The sequence below is a fragment of the Bubalus kerabau genome, chromosome 6, assembly GCF_029407905.1.
Source record: "Bubalus kerabau isolate K-KA32 ecotype Philippines breed swamp buffalo chromosome 6, PCC_UOA_SB_1v2, whole genome shotgun sequence".
Taxonomy (NCBI): Eukaryota; Metazoa; Chordata; class Mammalia; order Artiodactyla; family Bovidae; genus Bubalus; species Bubalus kerabau.
Genome location: NC_073629.1, coordinates 26,262,756 through 26,285,614, shown reverse-complemented (window position 1 = coordinate 26,285,614; position 22,859 = coordinate 26,262,756). Strand labels below are relative to the sequence as shown.

Below are 22,859 nucleotides of genomic sequence, written 5' to 3'. Positions count from 1 at the left end.
AATTTAAGAGAAACATTAAGTACAAAGCAGAGATACAACATGGGCAGGGCCAGCATGACCCACTGGTGTAGCTATAAACAATGACACACATGATGCTGCGAGGCAGCCCCTGAAGGATTACTATCAAACAGGCTATTTCCCCATTTTTGCCTCAGGGGAGTCCTTGGCATTCACATGAATGGACTACTGAGGATTAGTTACCATGGGTCCAACTGCTACCAGAGCAGACAGAGGAGGCTCTAAGGAAACACATTTTATTTCCAGTCGTTAGCTGGTTTGGGCCTCACGATATAAATGAAATGATACATCACAAACATTCAGAACACCATGCAAATACACATCAGAATCAAAGGGGTTTACGCTTTTATTGGTATGAATCACATTATTAATGCTGTGAATAAATGTTATACTAATTATTGTAAATAGTTGAGCGTTTAAGGGTGTGTGTGTGTGTGTGTGTGTGTGTGTGTGTTTATTTCTGCTCTTACCAGGCTGCTTCTGGTCCTCTTTCTGTCCACTTACCACCTCCTGCCCAGGGCAATTAAGGTACTCATTTTCAGCTTCAAATTCACTTAAATTTTTTCATTTATAAAGAAGTATAGCCACATGACAGAAAAATATAGAAAACAAATTCTCCCTAAAACTATGAAATCCAGTTTAAGATACTGACTTCTAGTTTTTACCTTTATGTTTAAACTCCTGTCCTGCTTCCCTTGCCCCAAAAAAGGGCAATGTATACATACTATGTATCACTTTTTCTTCTATTGATACCATATCATAAACACTTCTCTATAGTACTTAACTTCATAACCATAATTTTTTCAGGGTCACAGAACATTCCATTTATGGATGCAAAATAATTAACTTAACAGAATTTGTTATTTTGTATCACAAATGAGCCTTTGAGTAACATGCCAGATCCAAGGCTTTCCCAATTTTTTCTTTTATCTAAACACCAGGGACTAGGACTCAAAGGGCTTAGCCAGGTGTAATCATCTGCTTTTGCACAATGGTGTTTTATCTTAAAATTGTATGCATCTTTTACACTTTTGAGAACTTTTTTTTTTTACTATAGTTAAAAATTATTTATTAAAGTGAGTCTCTTCCTTTGCAGTCAGTTTCTATTACGACTGATGTTCTAGGATGATCTATGTATTTATCCTTTGGATTCGACTGTCCCTTGCCCAAGTATTCCACAATTTGGGCAGTTTCTTGGCCAATAGCTATTTTCATTCCTAGGATTACTTCCTTAGTAGTTAGTACAAATTCTCAGAAATTACTAGGTCACTTTGATAGTTTTAATTAATTTTTGATGACAATGATTATTATTTAAAAGTAATGGCTAAAAAATAAAAATAAAAAATAAAAGTAATGGCTAATTTTGAAGGTGAAAAAAGATACCTCATTTTAATTCACTTTTTTTTTTTCACTACTAATCAGGTTGAACATTTTCTTATTTACTAGTAATACCGTTTCTTCTGCTATGAATCATCTGTTTCTGTCCTTTAACTTCAAAAGAAGGGATTAGGAAATGATGACATCTTGGGTTAACTACATCTCTGGTTTCTTCTCTTCAGATAGATTCTCAAAAGTTTATGTTACTTTTTTCAAGAAAGGCAAATACAGAATGAGTCCGACCAAAAACTTGCCATTTATGTCATGTCCAAAACACAGTACGTGAGTTTTTGGAAATCACCTTGTGGCATTTCAGTATTCTGTTTCTCCTCGAACACAAGGCCGGACCCCTAACTGATAGAAATGGTGTGTGCCAACTTGTAGAACCAGGGCTGCTACTCAGTTACGGACATGCAATTCTGTCTCATCTCATATTCTAAGCCCTGATTCCAAATTCATACCCTACTTATTTTTTTAAAATCAATGTTATTTACAAAACAAAGCCTTTTTATGGCTTACCTTGTCCATATCTATTAATGTTACAGGAATGTTTCTTCCCACTACCACCATCACCGTGCGACCACAGTTATCCACACCTACAAACAGGAAACGTAATCAGCACCCAGAAACTTTATTCCAGGAGTATTATTTGTCCTGGGCTCTGACCTTATTAAAACATTCTAAACAAATGTAAAAGACGAAAAACTAGGAACATAAGCTTTTCAAATTTCATCTTCGGATTTCTGTCACTATGTGGAAAACTACTTTTTCATTTTTTTTCAGCTTCATGAAGTTTTGATGACTGCCCTTGTTTTAAGGTAAGCCCTCTTATAGGTTTTAAATCTGGGCAAACCAAAGGTAAGATCACAGGGTAAAGATCATTTTATAAATAGCTTTCTATTTAAGTTGATTAATAAATAACATTAGTGATCTAAGAAAAACTAAATGGAACTCAAATCTGAAAATTAACAAGTACTGTCTGAAAAAGAAATATAAAGGGGGAATCTGATAACTTTCACTGTCTCTGTTATATATTTATATAATGTTTGATTCTGTATAAAGAGATTATAGTACTTTAAAACTAGGAAAAAATTTATAAGACACAAAAAAGGAAGAAAAAGGACTTCATTTCTGAGAAGAAATGAAGTTGGTCAATATAGAATAACTAGCTGAAAATCTTGCAGGTTAATATGATATTTTTAACATATTGATGATGAGCAAAACCTATCTTCATTGTACCAAAAAAAAAAAATCTATATATAGACAAAATGGGCAAAATCAGAGAAGAATGAAGTCCATAACAGAATACCAAATAATGTCTTTTAATCAGTAAAAGAATAAGTTGCCATGTCTTTAAGCTCACCTGTTTGGTATAAGGCTTTTAGAGAAGCAATATCAGATAGATCCTCAGATCTTGCTTGACACAACCAGCGATTATAACTAGAGAAATAAAGGATATGATAATTATAATAAACAGTTGTAAATCTATAAATGAGACCTGTTTTTAGTTTAAAGAATGCTTTATTATAATGAGGAAGCAGTTAAAGAGGCTGTTACACTATGCTGAATCTCTACTTTTATTAAAAAACAAAACAAATGAGTTACTGAGAAAGGAAGATGTTCACACCAGACGACTTTTACAATTATTTTTTGAGCAAATGAAGACTACTCATATAATTGGCTAAGATACCTAGTACTCAAACTAACATTGTTTTTAAAATACTATTATTTTCCTCTACTTGAAAGAAAATACAAACAAAGCTTAAAGCAATAGTAGTTTTCCACAAGAGATGTTCACTCATTCAACAAAGACTTACTGACTGCTTACTTCATGAGAGGTATTGAGAATACTCTAGTGAATAGACATGGTCAGACACTCAAGGAATTTACTTTTCAGAAGAAAAACAGCTAAGTGTTATACATGTTTTGCCAGATCACAAAGAAACTAGGTACATTTTTTCTGAAGTCCAGGCTTATTTAATGACTGACTAATCACAGTAGCTCTACTGATACTCCATATACCAGATCATAGACATTGCATTTTGGTTTTGGCTAAGAGAATGTTAAAATTGGAAAAAACATTAAAAATCTCAAAGAGCTTTTAGGTCTCATCTGGCAACATCCTACAACATTAAAAACAACAACAACAAAACTAAACCAGGAGAGAGGATATTTGGGTTCTCATCTTATCACTTTCTGTGCAACCTTAATAAAGACACTTCAGCTCTATGGACCTTAGTTTCCTGATCTGCAAAACAGTGTTTCTGCAGAACACCTTTCAGCTATAAAACCACATAACTAAGGATATTTAATAGGAAGTCTATTACATAGGGATTGTAATCAACAAGTGATATGCCTGCTAGGTTCATGGAAATTGTTGCTTGTGAAAAATAAGCTTAGTATTGGGAATTCCCTGGCAGTCCAGTGTTTAGGACTCTGCTAGATTCCTGGTCTGGGAATGTAGATTCCACAAGCCATGCAGCATGGCCAAACATTTATTAAAAACTGAAAAAAAACCCAAAAAAACAAAAAAAAACAAAAACCACTTAGTATTACACAGCTCTATAGTCTGCCTTTTTAAATTTAGAAACATACCCACCTGTGCTAACTGAATTTAAAGTCAACAGCTTTTAATGTTAGTTTAAGATACAATGTGCAAGTCAAGAAAGGATCTATGTTTATTTTAGTTCTCCCTATTCATAAGTTCAATTCCATATTTTCACACGGAGCTATTTCCAGGTTATTGACATTAATCCCCCAACTGTACTGCTTTCTAACTGTTTTATGATTAAACCATCTCCATATCAAGACTAAAGAGAATAGTATATCTTAAGTGTCTTATGAGCACCACAGGTTATACCACAAACATGCAACAGGAATTCAGTAAATATCTGTTCATTTCTATACTCTGTGTATTCATTACCTCATTTTTAAAAGACTTATTGCAAAAATGCAATGCCTGCATGATAGCAGGGATTCAAATCTTTGTTGAATGAAATAATAAGCATAAGTATTATTCAGGGTATTTTGGAGTCCTGAGAAGAGTAAAAGGCCCTTGGATTCAGAGTTTAAGGCTGAACATATGAGATAGACATATTACAAAGACAACTAACACTGTAATAATTCAGTATGAGACAAGCAACCTAGCAGACATCTAAATGCTCTATCAATCAAGTATGTCTCTAAGAGGGGGACTGTGCGAGTAGGGGTCCGGGGTAGAGTGAGGACCGGGTGGAAGCAAGTTCCAGAACCGTGGTAGAACTGCTTCCCGCTTCGTATCACAAAGATCACCACAAGGCTTCTTTCCCCACTCACTGCAGTATTTGTGTCCATTCTGCTAGACCTCGAGATAGGGATTATGTCTTCATTGTCTCTATATTTCTAGGAAGTGTCTAGGGTTGTTCCTGACACTCAGTCACTACATATTCAATGAACTCTAAAGAAAAAAAAAATTTTTAACTGGAACTCAGATGCACAGAATAGAACTAATCACCTTGCTTCAAAACACTCTCATGACTGGTACATGCATGGTTCTCTTTTAAAAAGTAGTTATCTAGTTAGTTATTTTTAATGATGTAATAAGCACTCCAAAATCTACCCAAAACAAAAGTTAGCACCATCACAAACCTCCATCTAATCACCATGGTCACTTCGCTCCAATTCTAGCTTCTGCCTCTCCTCACTCGTCATCTGGAATCTCAGGTTCCTCATTTTCTCGTTTTCCTTTTTATATCATTTTAATTCATCTACACATATTCCTAAAAAGCTTTTTGGCTGTTTTTAACTATTCAAAAAAGACAAAAGCTTATCACAAAATTTTTGGGGTCTAGTTTTTGGACTTATTGCTAAATTCATCTCTATTGTTGGGTATCAATGTTGTTCATTCTCTTTGACTATTACCCATAATGCACTCGCACTATATGAACACTGTAGTTTCATCCACTCTCCTACTGACAGGCACTTGGGCTATTCCCAGGTTTTTGCCACTGTGAACGTGTTACAATCAACTTACTTTACATATCTCCTGGTATATGTGTGTTTGATTTCTCTTGGGGACACTCCTAGGAATGGAAGTGGAACATACAGGGTATGTTTGGTTTCAAGGTCTAAACTGTTTTCCACATTTTGTACTGGTTTATACTTCTGCAAGCAATGAACAGGAGGTTCTAAGAATCCATGTCCTTTTCAACACTTGATCTGAGCAAATATTTTAATTGTCAATCAACTGGGTTTGAAATCGTATTTCATTTCCCTGGTTGTTAATGATGCTGAGATCCTGTTTATATTTCCTGGCTTTTTCTTTTTCTGTGAGATGCCTGTTCATACTGTTTGTCTATTTATCTATTGGGTTGTTTGTTCTTTTCTCACTTATTTGTAGGAGTTCTTTATATATTTTTGATTTAAACATTTGCATTAGATCAAAAATGCAAAGGTTCGTGACACTGTACAGGAGACAGGGATTAAGACCATTCCCATGGAAAAGAAATGCAAAAAAGCAAAATCACTGTTTGAGGAGGCCTTACAAATAGCTGTGAAAAGAAGAGAAGTGAAAAACAAAGGAGAAAAGGAAAGATATAAGCATCTGAATGCAGAGTTCCAAAGAATAGCAAGAAGGGATAAGAAAGCCTTCCTCAGAGATCAATGCAAAGAAATAGAGGAAAACAACAGAATGGGAAAGACTAGGGATCTCTTCAAGAAAATCAGAGATACCAAGGGAACATTTCATGCAAAGATGGGCTCAATAAAGGACAAATGGTATGGACCTAACAGAAGCAGAAGATATTAAGAAGAGGTGGCAAGAATACACAGAACTGTACAAAAAAGGATCTTCACAACCCAGATAATCACGATGGTGTGATCACTGACCTAGAGCCAGACATCCTGGAATGTGAAGTCAAGTGGGCCTTAGAAAGCATCACTACGATCAAGCTAGTGGAGGTGACGGAATTCCATTGAGCTATTTCAAATCCTGAAAGATGATGCTGTGAAAGTGCTGCACTCAATATGCCAGCAAATTTGGAAAACTCAGCAGTGGCCACAGGACTGGAAGAGGTCAGTTTTCATTCCAATCCCAAAGAAAGGCAATGCCAAAGAATGCTCAAACTACCTCACAATTGCACTCATCTCACACGCTAGTAAAGGAATGCTCAAAATTCTTCAAGCCAGGCTTCAGCAATATGTGAACCATGAACTTCCCGATGTTCAAGCTGGTTTTAGAAAAGGCAGAGAAACCAGAGATCAAATTGCCAACATCCGCTGGATCATCGAAAAAGCAAGAGAGTTCCAGAAAAACATCTATTTCTGCTTTATTGACTATGCCAAAGCCTTTGACTGTGTGGATCACAATAAACTGTGGAACATTCTGAAAGAGATGGGAATACCAGACCACCTGACCTGCCTCTTGAGAAACCTATATGCAGGTCAGGAAGCAACAGCTAGAACTGGACATGGAACAACAGACTGGTTCCAAATAGGAAAAGGAGTATGTCAAGGCTGTTTATTGTCACCCTGCTTATTTAACTTCTATGCAGAGTACATCATGAGAAACGCTGGGCTGGAAGAAGCACAAGCTGGAATCAAGATTGCCGGGAGAAATATCAATAACCACAGATATGCAGATGACACCACCCTTATGGCAGAAAGTGAAGAGGAACTCAAAAGCCTCTTGATGAAAGTGAAAGAGGAGAGTGAAAAAGTTGGCTTAAAGCTCAACATTCAGAAAATGAAGATCATGGCATCTGGCCCCATCACTTCATGGGAAATAGATGGGGAAACAGTATCAGACTTTAATTTTTGGCCTCTAAAATCACTGCAGATGGTGACTGCAGCCATGAAATTAAAAGACGCTTTCTCCTTGGAAGGAAAGTTATGACCAACCTAGAAAGCATATTCAAAAGCAGAGACATTACTTTGCCAACAAAGGTCCGTCTAGTCAAGGCTATGGTTTTTCCAGTGGTCATGTATGGATGTGAGAGTTGGACTGTGAAGAAAGCTGAATGCTGAAGAATTAATGCTTTTGAACTGTGGTGTTGGAGAAGACTCTTGAGAGTTCCTTGGACTTCAAGGAGATCCAACCAGTCCGTCCTGAAGGAGATCAGGCCTGGGTGTTCATTGGAAGGGCTGATGTTGAAGCTGAAACTCCAATACTTTGGCCACCTCACGCGAAGAGCTGACTCACTGGAAAAGACCCTGATGCTTGCAGGGATTGGGGGCAGGAGGAGAAGGGGACGACAGAGGATGAGATGGCTGGATGGCACCATTGACTCGATGGACATGAGTTTGAGTAAACTCCAGGAGTTGGTGATGGACAGGGAGGCCTGGCGTGTTGTGATTCATGGGGTCGCAGAGTCGGACACCACTGAGCGACTGAACTGAACTGACTTAGCTGAATCATTTGCCAGTTGTGTGCATTGTGAATACTCATATTCTGCAATTTGCCTTTCACTTACTTTAAGCTTAATTGCCCCACTTTCTGTAGTTCTTATCTTTAATATAGTCAAGACTAATTTTTCTTTTGTAGTCAGTGCTTTTTATATTTTAAGAAATCTGTTTTTTCTTATTGGTATGAGGAATACTAACCTATGACTCCTTCCATGAATTTTAATTTTTTAGAAATTTAAGTTTAACCCATCTAAAATTAATTTTAGCCCATAACATGAAATGAAATAGTGTAAACTCAAAAATGTTTTCAACCTCATCTGCAATAAACAACTTGAGACCCTAGGATATGCAAATCTTTATGAACATGATTATGGAAGAAGGTTATAGCTTACATCAGATTCTTAAAGGCTTTACAACTTAAAAAAGGTTCAGAATCACTGCTGAGACACTGGCAACTGCTATAGTTTCTAAGAACCTTGAGATGAATTCCAATGCAACAACTTACAACTGCCATCTTCATCTGGTTTCTTCTTTATTCTAATTGTCCCCTCCATTCTACAGATTGTGTAAATTTGCTTTGATTATCCCTGCTTCCCCCACCTATTCAATATTTTAAACTTTCCATTATATTTTTGAAAACTGCACCTCACTTTTTGCTAGTTTCCTTTTTATTTCAATGAAGACATGGAGCCTTTCATCCTAATCCAACAATCAAAACAAAAGCTAAAAATCAAACAAGAAAAAACACCCCAACCTCAAAAGCTTTTTATTTTGATACGTAAAATATAATCACTGGTTAACAGTCACACAAAATACATCACAATGGCAACAAAAGTACCCACTACTGTGCTCTCCAGGCAGATACACTGAGTAGATGGTTTCTCAATAGATTGCAGTCAGCTAAGGTTGGATGTTGCCCTCACAAAGCAAACACAAGACTGTTTCTTCTAGTTAATAAATTACCATCCAACTGCACAACCAAGAGTTGAATAATGAAGAAAATTCAAGCTTAATTACTCTTAAAAGTCCACTAACTAACGTACTTTTTGGTATACCACCAACAGCCCAGGGAAAATTTTCACTCTGAAATTAACAGAAGGTTTTCCTGACCTCATGCAGCTGTCCCACATTGGACTTAGTTAAAACTCTTATTATATATACTCTTAATGCATCCTGTAAGTTAAATACATTTTCATATATTAATGGGCTTTCTTGGTAGCTCAGCTGATAAAGAATCCTCCTGCAATGCAGGAGGCCCCAGTTTGACTCCTGGGTTGGGAAGATCCCCTAGGGACGGTAATAGGGTACCCACTCCAGTACTCTTGAGCTTCCCTGGTGGCTCAGACAATAAAGAATCCACCTGCAATGTGGGAGACCTGGGTTCGGTCCCTGGGTTGGGAAGATCCCCTGAATAACAGCTACCCACTCCAGTATTCTTGTCTGGAGAATTCCACGGACAAGGGAGCCTGGCAGGCTACAGTCCATGGAGTTGCAAAGAGTCGGACATGATTCATGCAGCTGTCCTACACTGGACTTAGTTAAAATCTTTGTTACATATACTCTTACTGCATCCTACAACTTAAATACATCTTTATACAGTAATTAGTTTAACATTTTTTTTCTCTGCAAGACCTTAAGCTCAATGCTGCCTGGGGCTAGATCTGCCTTGCATGTCACTTTGTTGTGTTTCTAGCTTGGCACAACAGTAAGGGTTCAATAAATATTTAATAATGAATGAGATAACGTTTTTACTGTGAGAAATGACATAAGAGTTACAGGCAACTGGATCTTAAGCCAATCAAGGAAAAAAGAAAAAGAAAAAAGTACTTGAAAAACAATTTAAGAGTTTTAAAAGCTGGATCTTTGTAAAAGAATATCTAGATTGCTTGCTAATTTTTGTAAGGAAGCCAACTCCTATCTTATGATACACCCTGATCAGTGTCACAATTGGGTGGAAGTCCTGGAAATAATAATCAAGAATTAGACAACTTATCTAATTGTTTTAGATGTTAAAGTGAATTATTACACAGAGAAAAGCCAATGCTACAAAAGGAATGAACTAACCCTATAACCTATCCATGTGACCATTAATTTTGTTTCTGAAGCAAGAACTGAAGGCTTTCAAAAAGATATTCCTAACTAAAGACTACCCTTTGTTTCTTGGTTCAGGCTTTAAGAACCAGAGGTGGTACTCTTCATCAAGCCTGTAGGTTGATGTGTTATTATGTGTTAACTAGATGTCCACAACAACCAGAGCACCACACATAACACACCCTGACGTGTTACGGTAGTGTGGCTCACTCATGGATTTCTAAAGGGATTACCTTCTTTACCTGTCTATTTCAGTTCTAGACTAGTACCCTGAATAGAGTAAATATCCAATGCTTCCTGAACTGAACAGAAACTGTCAACTCTGAGACTGATTTGAATCTCAAGATCATCACTTTCTACCAACAAGGGCAATGCTTTACATGCTGCATTCATAGTCCTTTCTAACCTACCCCTTTGCTGAGGACCCCTTTCCAGAAAGCATGGGCTCAGTGAATACAGATTTATTTTAATAATACTGGCTTGAACAAGTCATTATTAAGTGAAACAAATCTCCCCACTAAAAAGAGAGGCAAAAGACAGGCAAGTATCTAGTCCAGACACAAACAAATGCCAGTTTATCTGTATTAGCCACAGAGAAATGAAAAAGGTGTGTGTGTGTGTGTGTATGTGAGAGAGAGAGACAGGGAGATAGGAAGAGAGACTAGGGTAATTGATTTGAGAAAGGTGGTAACAATGTAATTCTCTGCACATGCATACAGAACATGTCTGGTCCTTTCCCAGCTTCTCTGAATCTGGTCTTTGTAGGTGGCTGGAGATGGCAGCAGAGAAGGGAGATAAGCTTCAGTGTAGCTCATCCTCAATTAGTTGTGACTATGGTCAAGTCACTCTTGGTGGTCAATTTACCCTTCTATAAGTTAAAGGGGCCAGACCAGATCAGGCACAAAATAGTCTAAGAAATCATTTAAGAAACCTTAGAAGGATGGACCCTGAGCCCTCCCCACAGAGGTTCTGATTCAAGACGTTTGGTGTGGGGCCTGTGAAATTTTAGAAAGTACCCTTAGTGATTCTAATGCCATACTACATTTCAGAAAACCACATCAGGTAATTACCAAAACTCCTTTCAACTATAAAGTACTGCTAGGAGACCCAGACCAGTGGTTCTCAAAGTGTGGGCCAAAGTCTGAAGACATTTTCAGGGGCTCTCAAGGTCAAACTATCTTCATGATAAAAGCAAAACATCATTTTTTTTTTTTTTTACTGTGTTGACATCTGCGCTGATGGCACAAAAGAAACTGCTCGCCAGCATGAATGCAGGTGGAAGCACCAGGTCACACTAGTAGTCACTGTGTTCTTAACTGTCAAAAGACTCGGGGGGGAAAAGCCAGTTTCATTTAAGAATGTCTTTTATGAGGAAGAAAAAATTATTAATTTTATTACATCAACCCTTGGGAATACATCTTTTTAATATTAAATGCGTCACAAAATGGGCAGAACACACAAAGCACTTCTGCAGACTGAAGCCTAAGGCTGTCCTGAAGTAAAGAACTAAGTGTCTGACCTGCTCACTGAACTAGCTGCTTTTCTTCATGAAACACCATTTTTCTTCAACTAATGACGGGCAAACTGTGATTATTCAATATGAGTTTTTGGCAGATATTTTCTCAAAAGTGAATAAAGTGACCCTGTCATATCGAGAAAAACAACCAACAGTATTTGTTACCAGTGATAAAACTTGAGCTTTTATATATATATATATATAAAATGTTGGCAAATTTGTACCCGTCACCAGAAGGTAACCATTCCTAACACGTGAGGACTTCTCTGATGACAGCAGCGGCGACACTAACAAATACAGCCTTGTGATTGTGATTGTGCGCCGTCACGTGTCAGTATTTGGAACAACTGATTAATTCAGTGAGCCAAAGCACCGTGCTATAAATTCATACTATAAACTCCTATTACAAAATCTACTCAAAGTGCAGGGTAAAACAACACATTCTAATATAACAATACAAAATTCATATAGTCAGAGATTTCATATTACAACTAAACATTATCAAAGTACCATTGATTGAGTTATGGTATAATATCAAAGAATATCCCTATTTTAAAAGGCCAGTAAAATACTCCCTTTTCCAATTATGTGTCTAGTGAGGTCAGATTTTCTTCATATACTTCACACAAAACAACATATTCCAACAGTCTGAATGCTGATATTAGAATCCAGCTGTTTTCTATTAAATCAAACATTAAAATATTTGCAAAAATGTAAAATGATGCATTTCTTACTAACTTAAAAAAGTTTTTTTTTTTGTAAAAACATAATGGGTTATTTTTCAAATGAATTAACAAATAATTCTATTGTTATCGTTTAGTTGCTAAGTTCTGCCTGACTCTTTGAGACCCCATGCACTACAGCCCGCTAGGTTCCTCTCTGTCTATGGGATTTCCGAGGCAAGAATACTGGAGTGGGTTGCCATTTCCTTCTCCAAAGGATCTTCTTGACCTAGTGATTGAACCCACATCTCCTGCACTGGGAGGTGGATTCTTTATCACTGAGCAACTAGGGAAGCCCGAACAAGTAACTTATCATATAATAAATATCAGTGGGTACAAGCTGTAAAGATAAAAGCTCTTTGGGGTCCTCAATAATTTTTAAGCATGCAAAGAGGACCTGAGACCAAACAGTTTGAGAACTACAGCTCTAGTCCAAACAAAGGTATCCAAATCTAGCAGTGCATGAATCATAATATCAAAGTTTCAAAATATATATAAAGGCCAAAGTCCCAGACATGTGAGGCAGAGCCCAGTCACTGTATTTAAAGAAAAATGTTTGCCAGATGATTCTCACGCATGGTCAAGTTCAGAAACCACTGAAGCTATCATTTGATGGTGTATGCCTTTGGAAAAGCTGTATATTGATGCCCCCTAGTGGCTAATTTGCTTTTCTTTATGAAAATAATAAAGGGAAGAGCAGGAACTCAGGAAAAACAAAATTCTAATTCTATAAGGGACCTGGAGATTATCTAGCACAACTTCCACTTTATATATGGAGATTGACAACTGCACATCATTACAGTATAGTGTAATAAATGCTAGGCTATGCTTTTGTTGGTTAAGTATAGGTGTAAAAAAAAAAAATATGGGGGAGACAGACTTCTGTTCCATCTACTCCAACTTATCTCCAGGGAGCTAAGTTTCTGGAGGCAATCAAGTCTGAGCTGAAACCTGGAGAACGAATTGAAGGACAAGAGTAATCCGGTCAAAAGGGGTGGCAAGTACCCAAGCTCAAAGGTATATAATAGGTCAAAATTTGCTCAGTATTAAAGACAACAGCAGTGGCCAATTTTAAGAGCTTGCTAGAATTACCAGGTACTGTGCTAAGTCCATTACACTATCTTATTTAACACTCACAACAACCCTAAGAGATGTTACCCTCTCAATCAACCCTAAAAGATACTGAATGTTAACCAATTATGGTTTATGATTTTTTCCTTTCCTTTAAAATTTTTTGAAAAGCAGCTAGTTTTCCAAGGGTAATCTGTTAGTACTTGGACAAACTTATCCAGAAATAACAAAGCTGCTTTTCTTTATGTTTCAAAAAGGGTTTATTCAGAATTGTTTTAGAAAACACATAAAAGAAATGGAATGACTTCACAAAGTCCTTGGGATAAATCAGAGGGAAATAAAGCTCTTTAGCCATTAATATGACAACCATAGACTATGCTTTAATTACAAATATAGTAATGTTAAACAAAAACTTTGTAATTCGGCTTCCCCTTTTCCCTACTTTCTGCTTAGAATATAATCTAATTTTATAGAGGTACTATAACTGCAACAGAAAGTGCAGAAGCTCTGAAATCAGAGGTGCATCTGAATGCTGACTTCATCACATATTAACTGTGACAAATTAACTTTGAATTTCTGTATCTACTAAGTGGGGACAGTATCTTCCTTACTGGATTGTCAGGAAGAATAAAGGAGACCCCATTATATGTAGACCATTTAGTAGAGGTAGCCCCTATCTTGTTTCTTTAGTCCTTATGTGTCTGTCCAAAGGGTTTGTCTTACTTTCTCTGATGCTGCTTCTGTAGAGCTGCCTCTGATAATTGCCCTTGAAGGATCAGTCTTCTTTGCTTGTCAATATCTCCTTCCATTCGGGCAAAAGCATGAGAGCCAATGAAAGAGAGATCAACTCCCAAGCCTTCGTCCTCTTCTTCCTGGTTATCTGTAACAAAAAAGCTATCAATAGCTTATGGCTATTTATCCATATGATCATTTTATGTTTTGCTAGCAGCCAATCCTTTGGGAATGGATCACCTCTTAATGTGTTCCCCCACTGCCTCACCAGATCTTTTTAAGGGGGGAAAAAAACCCCAAGACAAAACAGTTTTTTTTTCAAGAAAGAAAAGCAAACAAACAGAATCCTTGGACCATGGTGGGCTTCCCAAGGCAATGCCACCATCTGAGCCGTTCAGTTGGGACTTCTTCACATTTGTACCACTGTTCCTCAAAGTGTGATAGGCAAGATTTTCAGAGTTTGCTTTTATTAAAAAATACCACTAAATGAATCTTCTTTCAAGCTGATTTTACATCTCCTTTAACAGATTCAATGTTCTACCTGAAAATATTTATGAAAACTACAGCCTATCAGGTGATGATATTTTTTGAAATACAGGTGAAAGTCAAGCAGTGTTCAAGGATGGTGGACAGAAGGGAACCTTGTGGCTAATGACCACCCAGCACTGCCACCTCAACTGGTTTTGCTCTTCACTGCCCGTTGTCATACAAAATGCATTTTGTGCATTTAAGAAAAATGATATTCTATCATGGCAGTGACAATTCTGAGGATTTCTGAATGACGCTGGGCATACTTCAAGCCTGTACTCTACTGGAGTCTCTCTAAAGTACTCCTCCAGCAAAGCTTGGTTATCAGACATTTTCTGATGCTAAATCATTTATTATTCCTTCCATTTGATTTAAATCTGTGTAGTGGTAACAAAAAAGAGATGAGGAGCCTTCAATCGATTTTAACTTTATGCTCATTTAAAAGTGTTCACAGTAGAAATCTCACAGTAATTCTTAAATTGTTTAATTTTGAGATCGGGCCCCAGCAATGACGCTTGTGAGGCATGTCTCCAACTATGATCTTGGACATACATGCATGAAGATCAGTGCAAGCTGTCACACAGAATGGCTCAGAGAGGCTTCCATCCTGCCCTGCTCTGCTAGCACTTCACTCTCCATTGGTATGTAACCTAAAGAAGCAAAACACGTGGTACAGCATTCCTGTTTTAGGTATGGCTTTCAGAGGACACAGTTGAATCTGCTGAAAATTTTAATGATAATATACTGTTTCCCCAACAGTGTCCTGTGTGATACCTTAAATTTCACAAGGGCACAAATGTTGTCATACCCACTTCTGAATCTCTACTGCCTAACACAGACTTCACATCATATATATCATATATATAATTTAAAGAGTAAATCTTAATGAGAATAAGACTCTAAAAGCACTGATGTCGGTCTTGATCTTAGTGTCACACTAAAAGCTTCCTAGAGAACAGGCTGAACTTGCTACGTCTTGGTGGCTGATGCTTACCAGAGCGCTGCTTCCTGAAAAGGGAAGTTAAGAAAAGGAGAGAACTCACCCTCTGGGGCGCCAGGTTTTTCACTTATTCTAATCTGCCGTTCAGGTACCACAGGCTCCCCTTCCGCATTGCCAATATCTGCAGGTAGGTATGGCAACGAGCGGCTCTCCTCCTTCAGTGACCTTGGGAAGTACAGAGGTAGCAGCTTTTGGTAAGTAGCCTGTGTAAGAAAAGCCAAATGTTCTGTGAAAAATACCGGAGTGATGAAACAGGCATCAGCAGCACTCACGCCACTCCACAGACTATGAAGAGCCTCCATCATGAACTAAGGCCGAGCCACGCCTAAGCTCAGACTGGATGCTGCCTGGGCCCCTCAGTCAGTTTCTGTGTCAAAGACCAGGATTCGTTAGTCACTCAAGAAGACCCATGAGTCCTGATCCTGACAGCTCCAGGTCACTGAAGCTGGAATGGATATGTCCTGTGACCCCCATCCCCAGCCCCTTCTTCACCTCACTAATGATATCTGTCTTTCAAAATTCAGCTCAGACACAGACGCTACTTCCTTAATCCTCATTGTGCCATCAGGCCATGTGACCTAGATTTAATATCTGACAGTTTTGTTTTTAAACAGTTCTCTCTGAAAAGATTGCCATTTCCTGACTTTTATTCTTTCTTAGAGGTTTCCCAAACAACAAAGAGATATCTTACTTTAAAAAAATTAGAATAAAATTCACTGTATCTTATAATTTCCACACAGGTTGGTCCACTGGACTCATTCTAAATCCATGATATATTATGGATCCTTAGTGCTCTTATTTTTCCTCAGTCTTGAAGCATTTTGCTCTTTTTCATCATCCTAGAGTCATTTTATTGTTACTCATCAATTATCACCAACTATAACAAACTAAAACAGAATACTAAGAAACCAAAAGAATGATGGAACTGCCTAGAAGGACAGTGAAATCACTGAAGAAATCATTATCCGTCAGTCTCCTTACTGTGTCACCCACAACACTGCATCATCTTTCATGCATATAAATATATATATGAGGCATATAGGCTCAGCTGGTAAAGAATCTGCCTGCAATGTGGGAGACCTGGGTTCAATACCTGGGTTGGGAAGATCCCCTGGAGAAGGGAAAGGCTACCCACTCTAGTATTCTGGCCTGGAGAATTCCATGGACTGTGTAGTCTATAGGGTCGCAAAGAGTCGGACATGACTGAGTGCCTTTCACTTTCATTTCATGAGGGATATAAGAAGACTGGATTGTAAGTCAATTTAAAAAAACTGTACCTCAATTAAAAAAAAAGAATTAAAAAAAAAAGAAGACTGGAGACACCATATTTGTAGCCTTTAAAAAAAATCAAAATACAATTCACATATCATAAAATTCACATTTTAAAGTATACGATTCACTGGGCTTTAGTATATTCATGAAGTTGTGGAATCATCACAATTAATTCCAGAACATTTCATCAGCTCAAAGAGGAAATCTAAATTCATTAGCTAGGTCATTCTCCATCCCTCCCTCCCCCAGCCCCTGCTAACCACTCACCTTTCTGTTGCATGGATTTGCCTATTTCAGAATATGCATTCCATTAAAATGGAATATGGTATATGGTTTTTTGTGTCCAGTTTCTTGCATGCGGCATATGTTTCTAAGGTTCACCCATGCTGTAGGATATGCCATCACTCCATACTTTTTAATAGGCTAGTGACATTCCACTGTTTGTGTATACCGCATCCACCTATCCATTAATGACATATAGGTTGTTTCCACTTTTTGGTTACTATGAATATTGCTGATGTGAATATTTGTGTGCAAGTTTTTGTGTAGACATGTTTCCAATGGGCTTCCCTGGTGGCTCAGACAGTAAAGACTTTGCCTGCAATGCAGGAGACCCAGGTTTGATCCCTAGGTGGGGAAGATCCCCTGGAGAAGGAAATGCAACCCACTCCAGTATTCTTGCTTGTGAATTCCCATGGACAGGGAGCCTGCCGGGTGAAAGTCCATGGGGTCGCAAAGATTTGGACATGGCTGAGCAACTAATACTTACTTGTGTTTTCAATTTTATTCTGCATATACCTAAGAGTGGAATCTCTGTTTAACTTTCTGAGGAACAGCCAGATTGTCATTTTGCCACTCCTAGCCTCACATTTCGGAGAAAGCAATGGCACCCCACTCCAGTACTCTTGCTTGGAAAATCCCATGGACGGAGGAGCCTGGTAGGCTGCAGTCCATGGGGTCGCTAGGAGTCAGACACGACTGAGCGACTTCACTTTCACTTTTCACTTTCATGCATTGGCGAAGGAAATGGCAACCCACTCCAGTGTTCTTGCCTGGAGAATCCCAGGGACGGGGGAGCCTGCTGTGCTGCCGTCTCTGGGGTCGCATGGAGTTGGACACAACTGAAGCGACTTAGCAGCAGCAGCCACCTCACATTTTGGAGAAGGCAATGGCAACCTACTCCAGTACTCTTGCCTGGAAAATCCCATGGACGGAGGAGCCTGATAGGCTACAGTGCATGGGGTTGTGAAGAGTCTGACATGACTGAACAACTTCACTTTCACTTTTCACTTTCGTGCATTGGAGAAGGAAATGGCAACCCACTCGTGTTCTTGCCTGGAGAATCCCAGGGACGGGGGAGCCTAGTGGGCTGCCGTCTATAGGGTCACACAGAGTCGGACACGACTGAAGCATCTTAGCAGCAGCAGCAGCCTCACATTTTATGCAATACACTACACTCTTTCTGCTATTTCTTACATGTGTGCTTGTACTTATGCTTGTATGACTACTATGATTTGCCCTTCCTCTGGAAAATCGTAGTTATTTTTTACAATGATTTCAACTCACATATCACTTCCTACAGGAAGTTATTTCCTAACCCCACGCCAGACTGGAGCTGTGTGCCCCCATCCTTCCCATGCTTCCACTAGTGCACTTATCACAATGATTGTAACTTATCTGACTTTTCTGTCCCCACCAACAGACAGTGGGTTCCTTGAGGATAAAGACTGTGACTCATTCACTGGTGTAGTCCCAGAACCCAGTGGAGTAAACCTGATATATGCCAGACATTCAATAAAAGGTCACTGAGAGAATGAATGAATAGGCAAACCAGGTAAAACAAGAAGAGACACAGCAAACATAGTAAATGTGTCTGTCTTCAGCAAATTCAAGATGGTTTATATCTCATATACGTACCTATATATACTCTGGATATTTCACACGTACTAATTCATTAATTACAAAACTCCTGTGATATAAGTACTGTCAGTATTCATATTTTATCCAAGCACAGAGAGGTTAAATAACTTGCCCAAGGACACAAAATTCAGAAATAATACAAGCTGAATGGGACAGAGAACACTACAGCTGAACAAAGCTTAATAAGATTTTAAAAAGAGCTCATTTCCTAAAACGGCTCTAAATTAAGTTGAAATATAATAAACCTCATCACATACAATGAAACATAAACCTCATAACTTACTCAATACTCGCCACTAGGCTAGGCTGTCACCTGTTTCCAGGTCAGGTAGACACCACGGTTTTTCCAGCAGAGGCTGTTTTCCAGCTCTGTTGCCCAAGGGCCCAGTGCTTAGGCATAAGGTAATGCCTTGAGATGTCTTGAGAGCTATGTCAGAGCAGCTACGCCTTGTAAGGTTTCACTATGTGATAACAATTTACCAGTGAAAAATATGAACAAAATGCTTCTTCTTGACTTGCTTTTAGTCTCTAATATAGTCTTTCATGGCAATGATGGTAAGCCCCACTGCCATATATACGTACGGATAATGAGGATTTGCCTGCTGGCAATTCAGTTAACAGATAATGAAGACACAAAGGCAAACACAAGTAAAAATAAGACTCAAAACAATGCAAGATAATTAGCAAAATACCTCTTCTAGTTCAGAGACAGCAAATACTACTTTTTCAAGAGTCTCTCCATGAATTTCGAGGAATCTCCTTACAGTGCCTAAAGAAAATAACAGAAAGATTATTAATAAATAATAATAAATGAGAAATTACTTATGTGTGAAGAAAAATCAGTCTAAGTTTTATTTTTGTAATGGATCACTCCTCCATTCGTTCAGGCCTGTACTCAATGACACCTTATCAGTAAGGCCTTCCCAGGTCACCCTATCTAACAACTCTTCCTTGATTTTGCTTTCCTCCGCAGCAACTATTTTAGACATTTTGTGATGCTTCCTGTTTATTGTATATCCTCCCTCTCTGTCCCTGCCCCATCCATTAGAATGAAAGCTCCACACAACAGCAAGAGTTTTATTTACTGCTTTATTGCCAGTAAACAGTGGCTGGCCATAGAAGATGCTGACTCCAGACAATTCTCCCTTATCCAGTATATTCTTTCTGTTCTCTGAGGCCTCTCTCTCTGACCAGAATGGTCTAGCAAAAATACCTTCCCATTCATCTGTTACAGTATTAGATGCCCTACTCAGCCCTTTTATTGTTGCTGTTCAGTTGCTCAAACGTGTCTGACTCTTTTGAGACCCCATGGACTGCAGCACGCTAGGCCTCCCTGTCCATCACCATCTCCTAGAGTTTGCTCAAACTCATGTCCATTGAGTCAGTGATGCTATCTAATCATCTCATCCTCTGCTGCCCCCTTCTCCTTTGCCTTCAGTCTTTCCCTGCATCAGGGTCTTTTCTAAAGAGCCGGCTCTTCGCATCAGGTGGTCCTGTCAATATTCTATCAAACCAAAACTGAATCATTTTTTCTTCATTTCTATCTTATTCTTTCTCTAAACTTGTTAATAATGAGACCGAGTCGTCTTTTCTCAGTCCTTAACTTACCAGCGATTTCTTTCTAGATGCTCACGCCCTAACTTTTAAAAATGTGGTCCTTTCCAGGTTCTGTCTTCCACATTTTCTGTTTTCTTTATATATACACACACACACACACACACACACACACACACACACACATATATTCTCTTGAGATCACTAATTTTATGGTTAGACAATACTCCAAATGCTGATGGCTCCCAAATTTTTATATTGTTTTCTCTTTTAAATTGGAGCAAAGTTGCTTTACACTGCTATGTCAGTTCCTGCTGTATAGTAAAGTGAATCTGCTATATGTATATATAAATCCCTTCTTTTTTTGGTTTCTCATTTAGGTCACCACAGAGCACTGAATACAGTGTTATACAGTAGGTTCTCGTTAGTTATCTATTTCATACATCAGTTCAGTTCACTCAGTCGTGTTCGACTCTTTGTGACCCCATGAAGCGCAGCACACGAGGCCTCCCTGTCCATCGCCAACTGCCAGAGTCCACCCAAACCCATGTCCATTGAGTTGATGATGCCATCCAACCATCTCATCCTCTGTCGACCCCTTCTCCTGCCCTCAACCTTTCCCAGCATCAGGGTCTTTTCAAATGAGTCAGCTCTTTGCATCAGGTGGCCAAAGTATTGGAGTTTCAGCCTCAACATCAGTCCTTCCAATGAACACCCAGGACTGATCTCCTTTAGGATGGACTGGTTGGATCTCCCTGCAGTCCAAGGGACTCTCAAGAGTCTTCTCCAACACCACAGTTCAAAAGCATCAATTCTTTGGCGCTCAGCTTTCTTCACAGTCCAACTCTCACATCCATACGTAACCACTGGAAAAACCATAGCCTTGACTAGACGGACCTTTGTTGACAAAGTACCGTCTCTGCTTTTTAATATGCTGTGTAGGTTGGTCATAACTTTCCTTCCAAGGAGTAAGCGTCTTTTAATTTAATGGCTGCAATCACCATCTGCAGTGATTTTGGAGCCCAGGAAAATAAAGTCAGCCACTGTTTCCGTTTCCCCATCTATCTACCATGCAGTGATGAAACCAGATGCCATGATCTTAGTTTTTTGAATGTTGAGCTTTAAGCCAACTTTTTCACTCTTCTCTTTCACTTTCATCAAGTGGCTCATTAGTTCTTCACTTTCTACCATAAGGGTGGTATCATCCGCATATCTGAGGTTATTGATATTTCTCCTGGCAATCCTGATTCCAGCTTGTGCTTCTTCCAGCCCAGTGTTTCTCATGATGTACTCTGCATATAAGTTAAATAAGCAGGGTGACAATATACAGCCTTGATGTACTCCTTTTCCTATTTGGAACCAGTTTGTTGTTCCATGTCCAGTTCTAACTGTTGCTTCCTGACCTGCATACAGGTTTCTCAAGAGGCAGGTCAGGTGGTCTGGTATTCCCATCTCTTTCAGAATTTTCCACAGTTTATTGTGGTACACACAGTCAAAGGCTTTGGCATAGCCAATAAAGCAGAAATAGATGTTTTTCTGGAACTTGCTTGCTTTTTCGATGATCCAGCGGATGTTGGCAATTTGATCCCTGGTTCCTCTGCTTTATCTAAAGCCAGCTTGAACATCTGAAGTTCACGGTTCATGTATTGCTGAAGCCTGGCTTGAGAATTTTGAGCATTACTTTACTAGCGTGTGAGATAGCGCAATTGTGCGGTAGTTTGAGCATTCTTTGGCATTGCCTTTCTTTGGGATTGGAATGAAAACTGACCTTTTCCAGTCCTGTGGCCACTGCTGAGTTTTTCATATTTGCTGGCATACTGAGTACATCACTTTCACAGCATCATCTTTCAGGATTTGAAATAGCTCAACTGGAATTCCATCACCTCCACTAGCTTTGTTCGTACTGATGCTTCCTAAGGTCCACTTGACTTCACATTCCAGGATGTCTGGCTCTAGGTGAGTGATCACACCATCGTGATTATCTGGGTCGTGAACATCTTTTTTGTACAGTTCTGTGTATTCTTGCCACCTCTTCTTAATATCTTCTGCTTCTGTTAGGTCCATACTATTTCTGTCCTTTACTGTGCCCATCTTTGAATGAAATGCTACCTTGGTATCTCTAATTTTCTTGAAGAGATCTCTAGTCTTTCCCATTCTGTTGTTTTCCTCTATTTCTTTGCATTGATCACTGAGAAAGGCTTTCTTACCTCTCCTTGCTACTCTTTGGAACTCTGCATTCAAATGGGAATATCTTTCCTTTTCTCCTTTGCTTTTCGCTTCCTGTCTTTTCAGAGCTATTTGTAAGGCCTCCTCAGACAGCCATTTTGCTTTTTTGCATTTCTTTTTCTTGGGGATGGTCTTGATCCCTGTCTCCTGTACAATATCATGAACCCTCCATCCATAGTTCATCAGGCACTCTGTCTATCAGATCTAGTCCCTTAAATCTATTTCTCACTTCCACTGTATAATCATTAAGGATTTGATTTAGGTCATACCTGAATGATCTAGTGGTTTTCCCTACTTTCTTCAATTTCAGTCTGAATTTGGCAATAAGGAGTTCATGATCCGAGCCAGCTCCTGGTCTTATTTTTGCTGACTGTATAGAGCTTCTCCATCTTTGGCTGCAAAGAATATAATCTGATTTTGGTGTTGACCATCTGGTGATGTCCATGTGTAG

The 22,859-nt window shown here is 38.7% G+C and overlaps 1 protein-coding gene across 1 annotated transcript in view; it reads right to left on the bottom strand.

The window, feature by feature from the left end:
* Positions 1–22,859, bottom strand: part of GDAP2 (ganglioside induced differentiation associated protein 2) — a 63,000-nt gene that overhangs the window by 14,841 nt on the left and 25,300 nt on the right. Inside the window, exons 6-10 of the mRNA XM_055584605.1 lie at positions 19,321–19,397; positions 15,480–15,639; positions 13,900–14,056; positions 2,759–2,835; positions 1,915–1,991 (exon numbers count right to left, since the gene is read on the bottom strand). Coding sequence (XP_055440580.1) covers positions 1,915–1,991; positions 2,759–2,835; positions 13,900–14,056; positions 15,480–15,639; positions 19,321–19,397 — 548 coding nt within the window. The remainder of the gene's footprint in view (positions 1–1,914; positions 1,992–2,758; positions 2,836–13,899; positions 14,057–15,479; positions 15,640–19,320; positions 19,398–22,859) is intronic.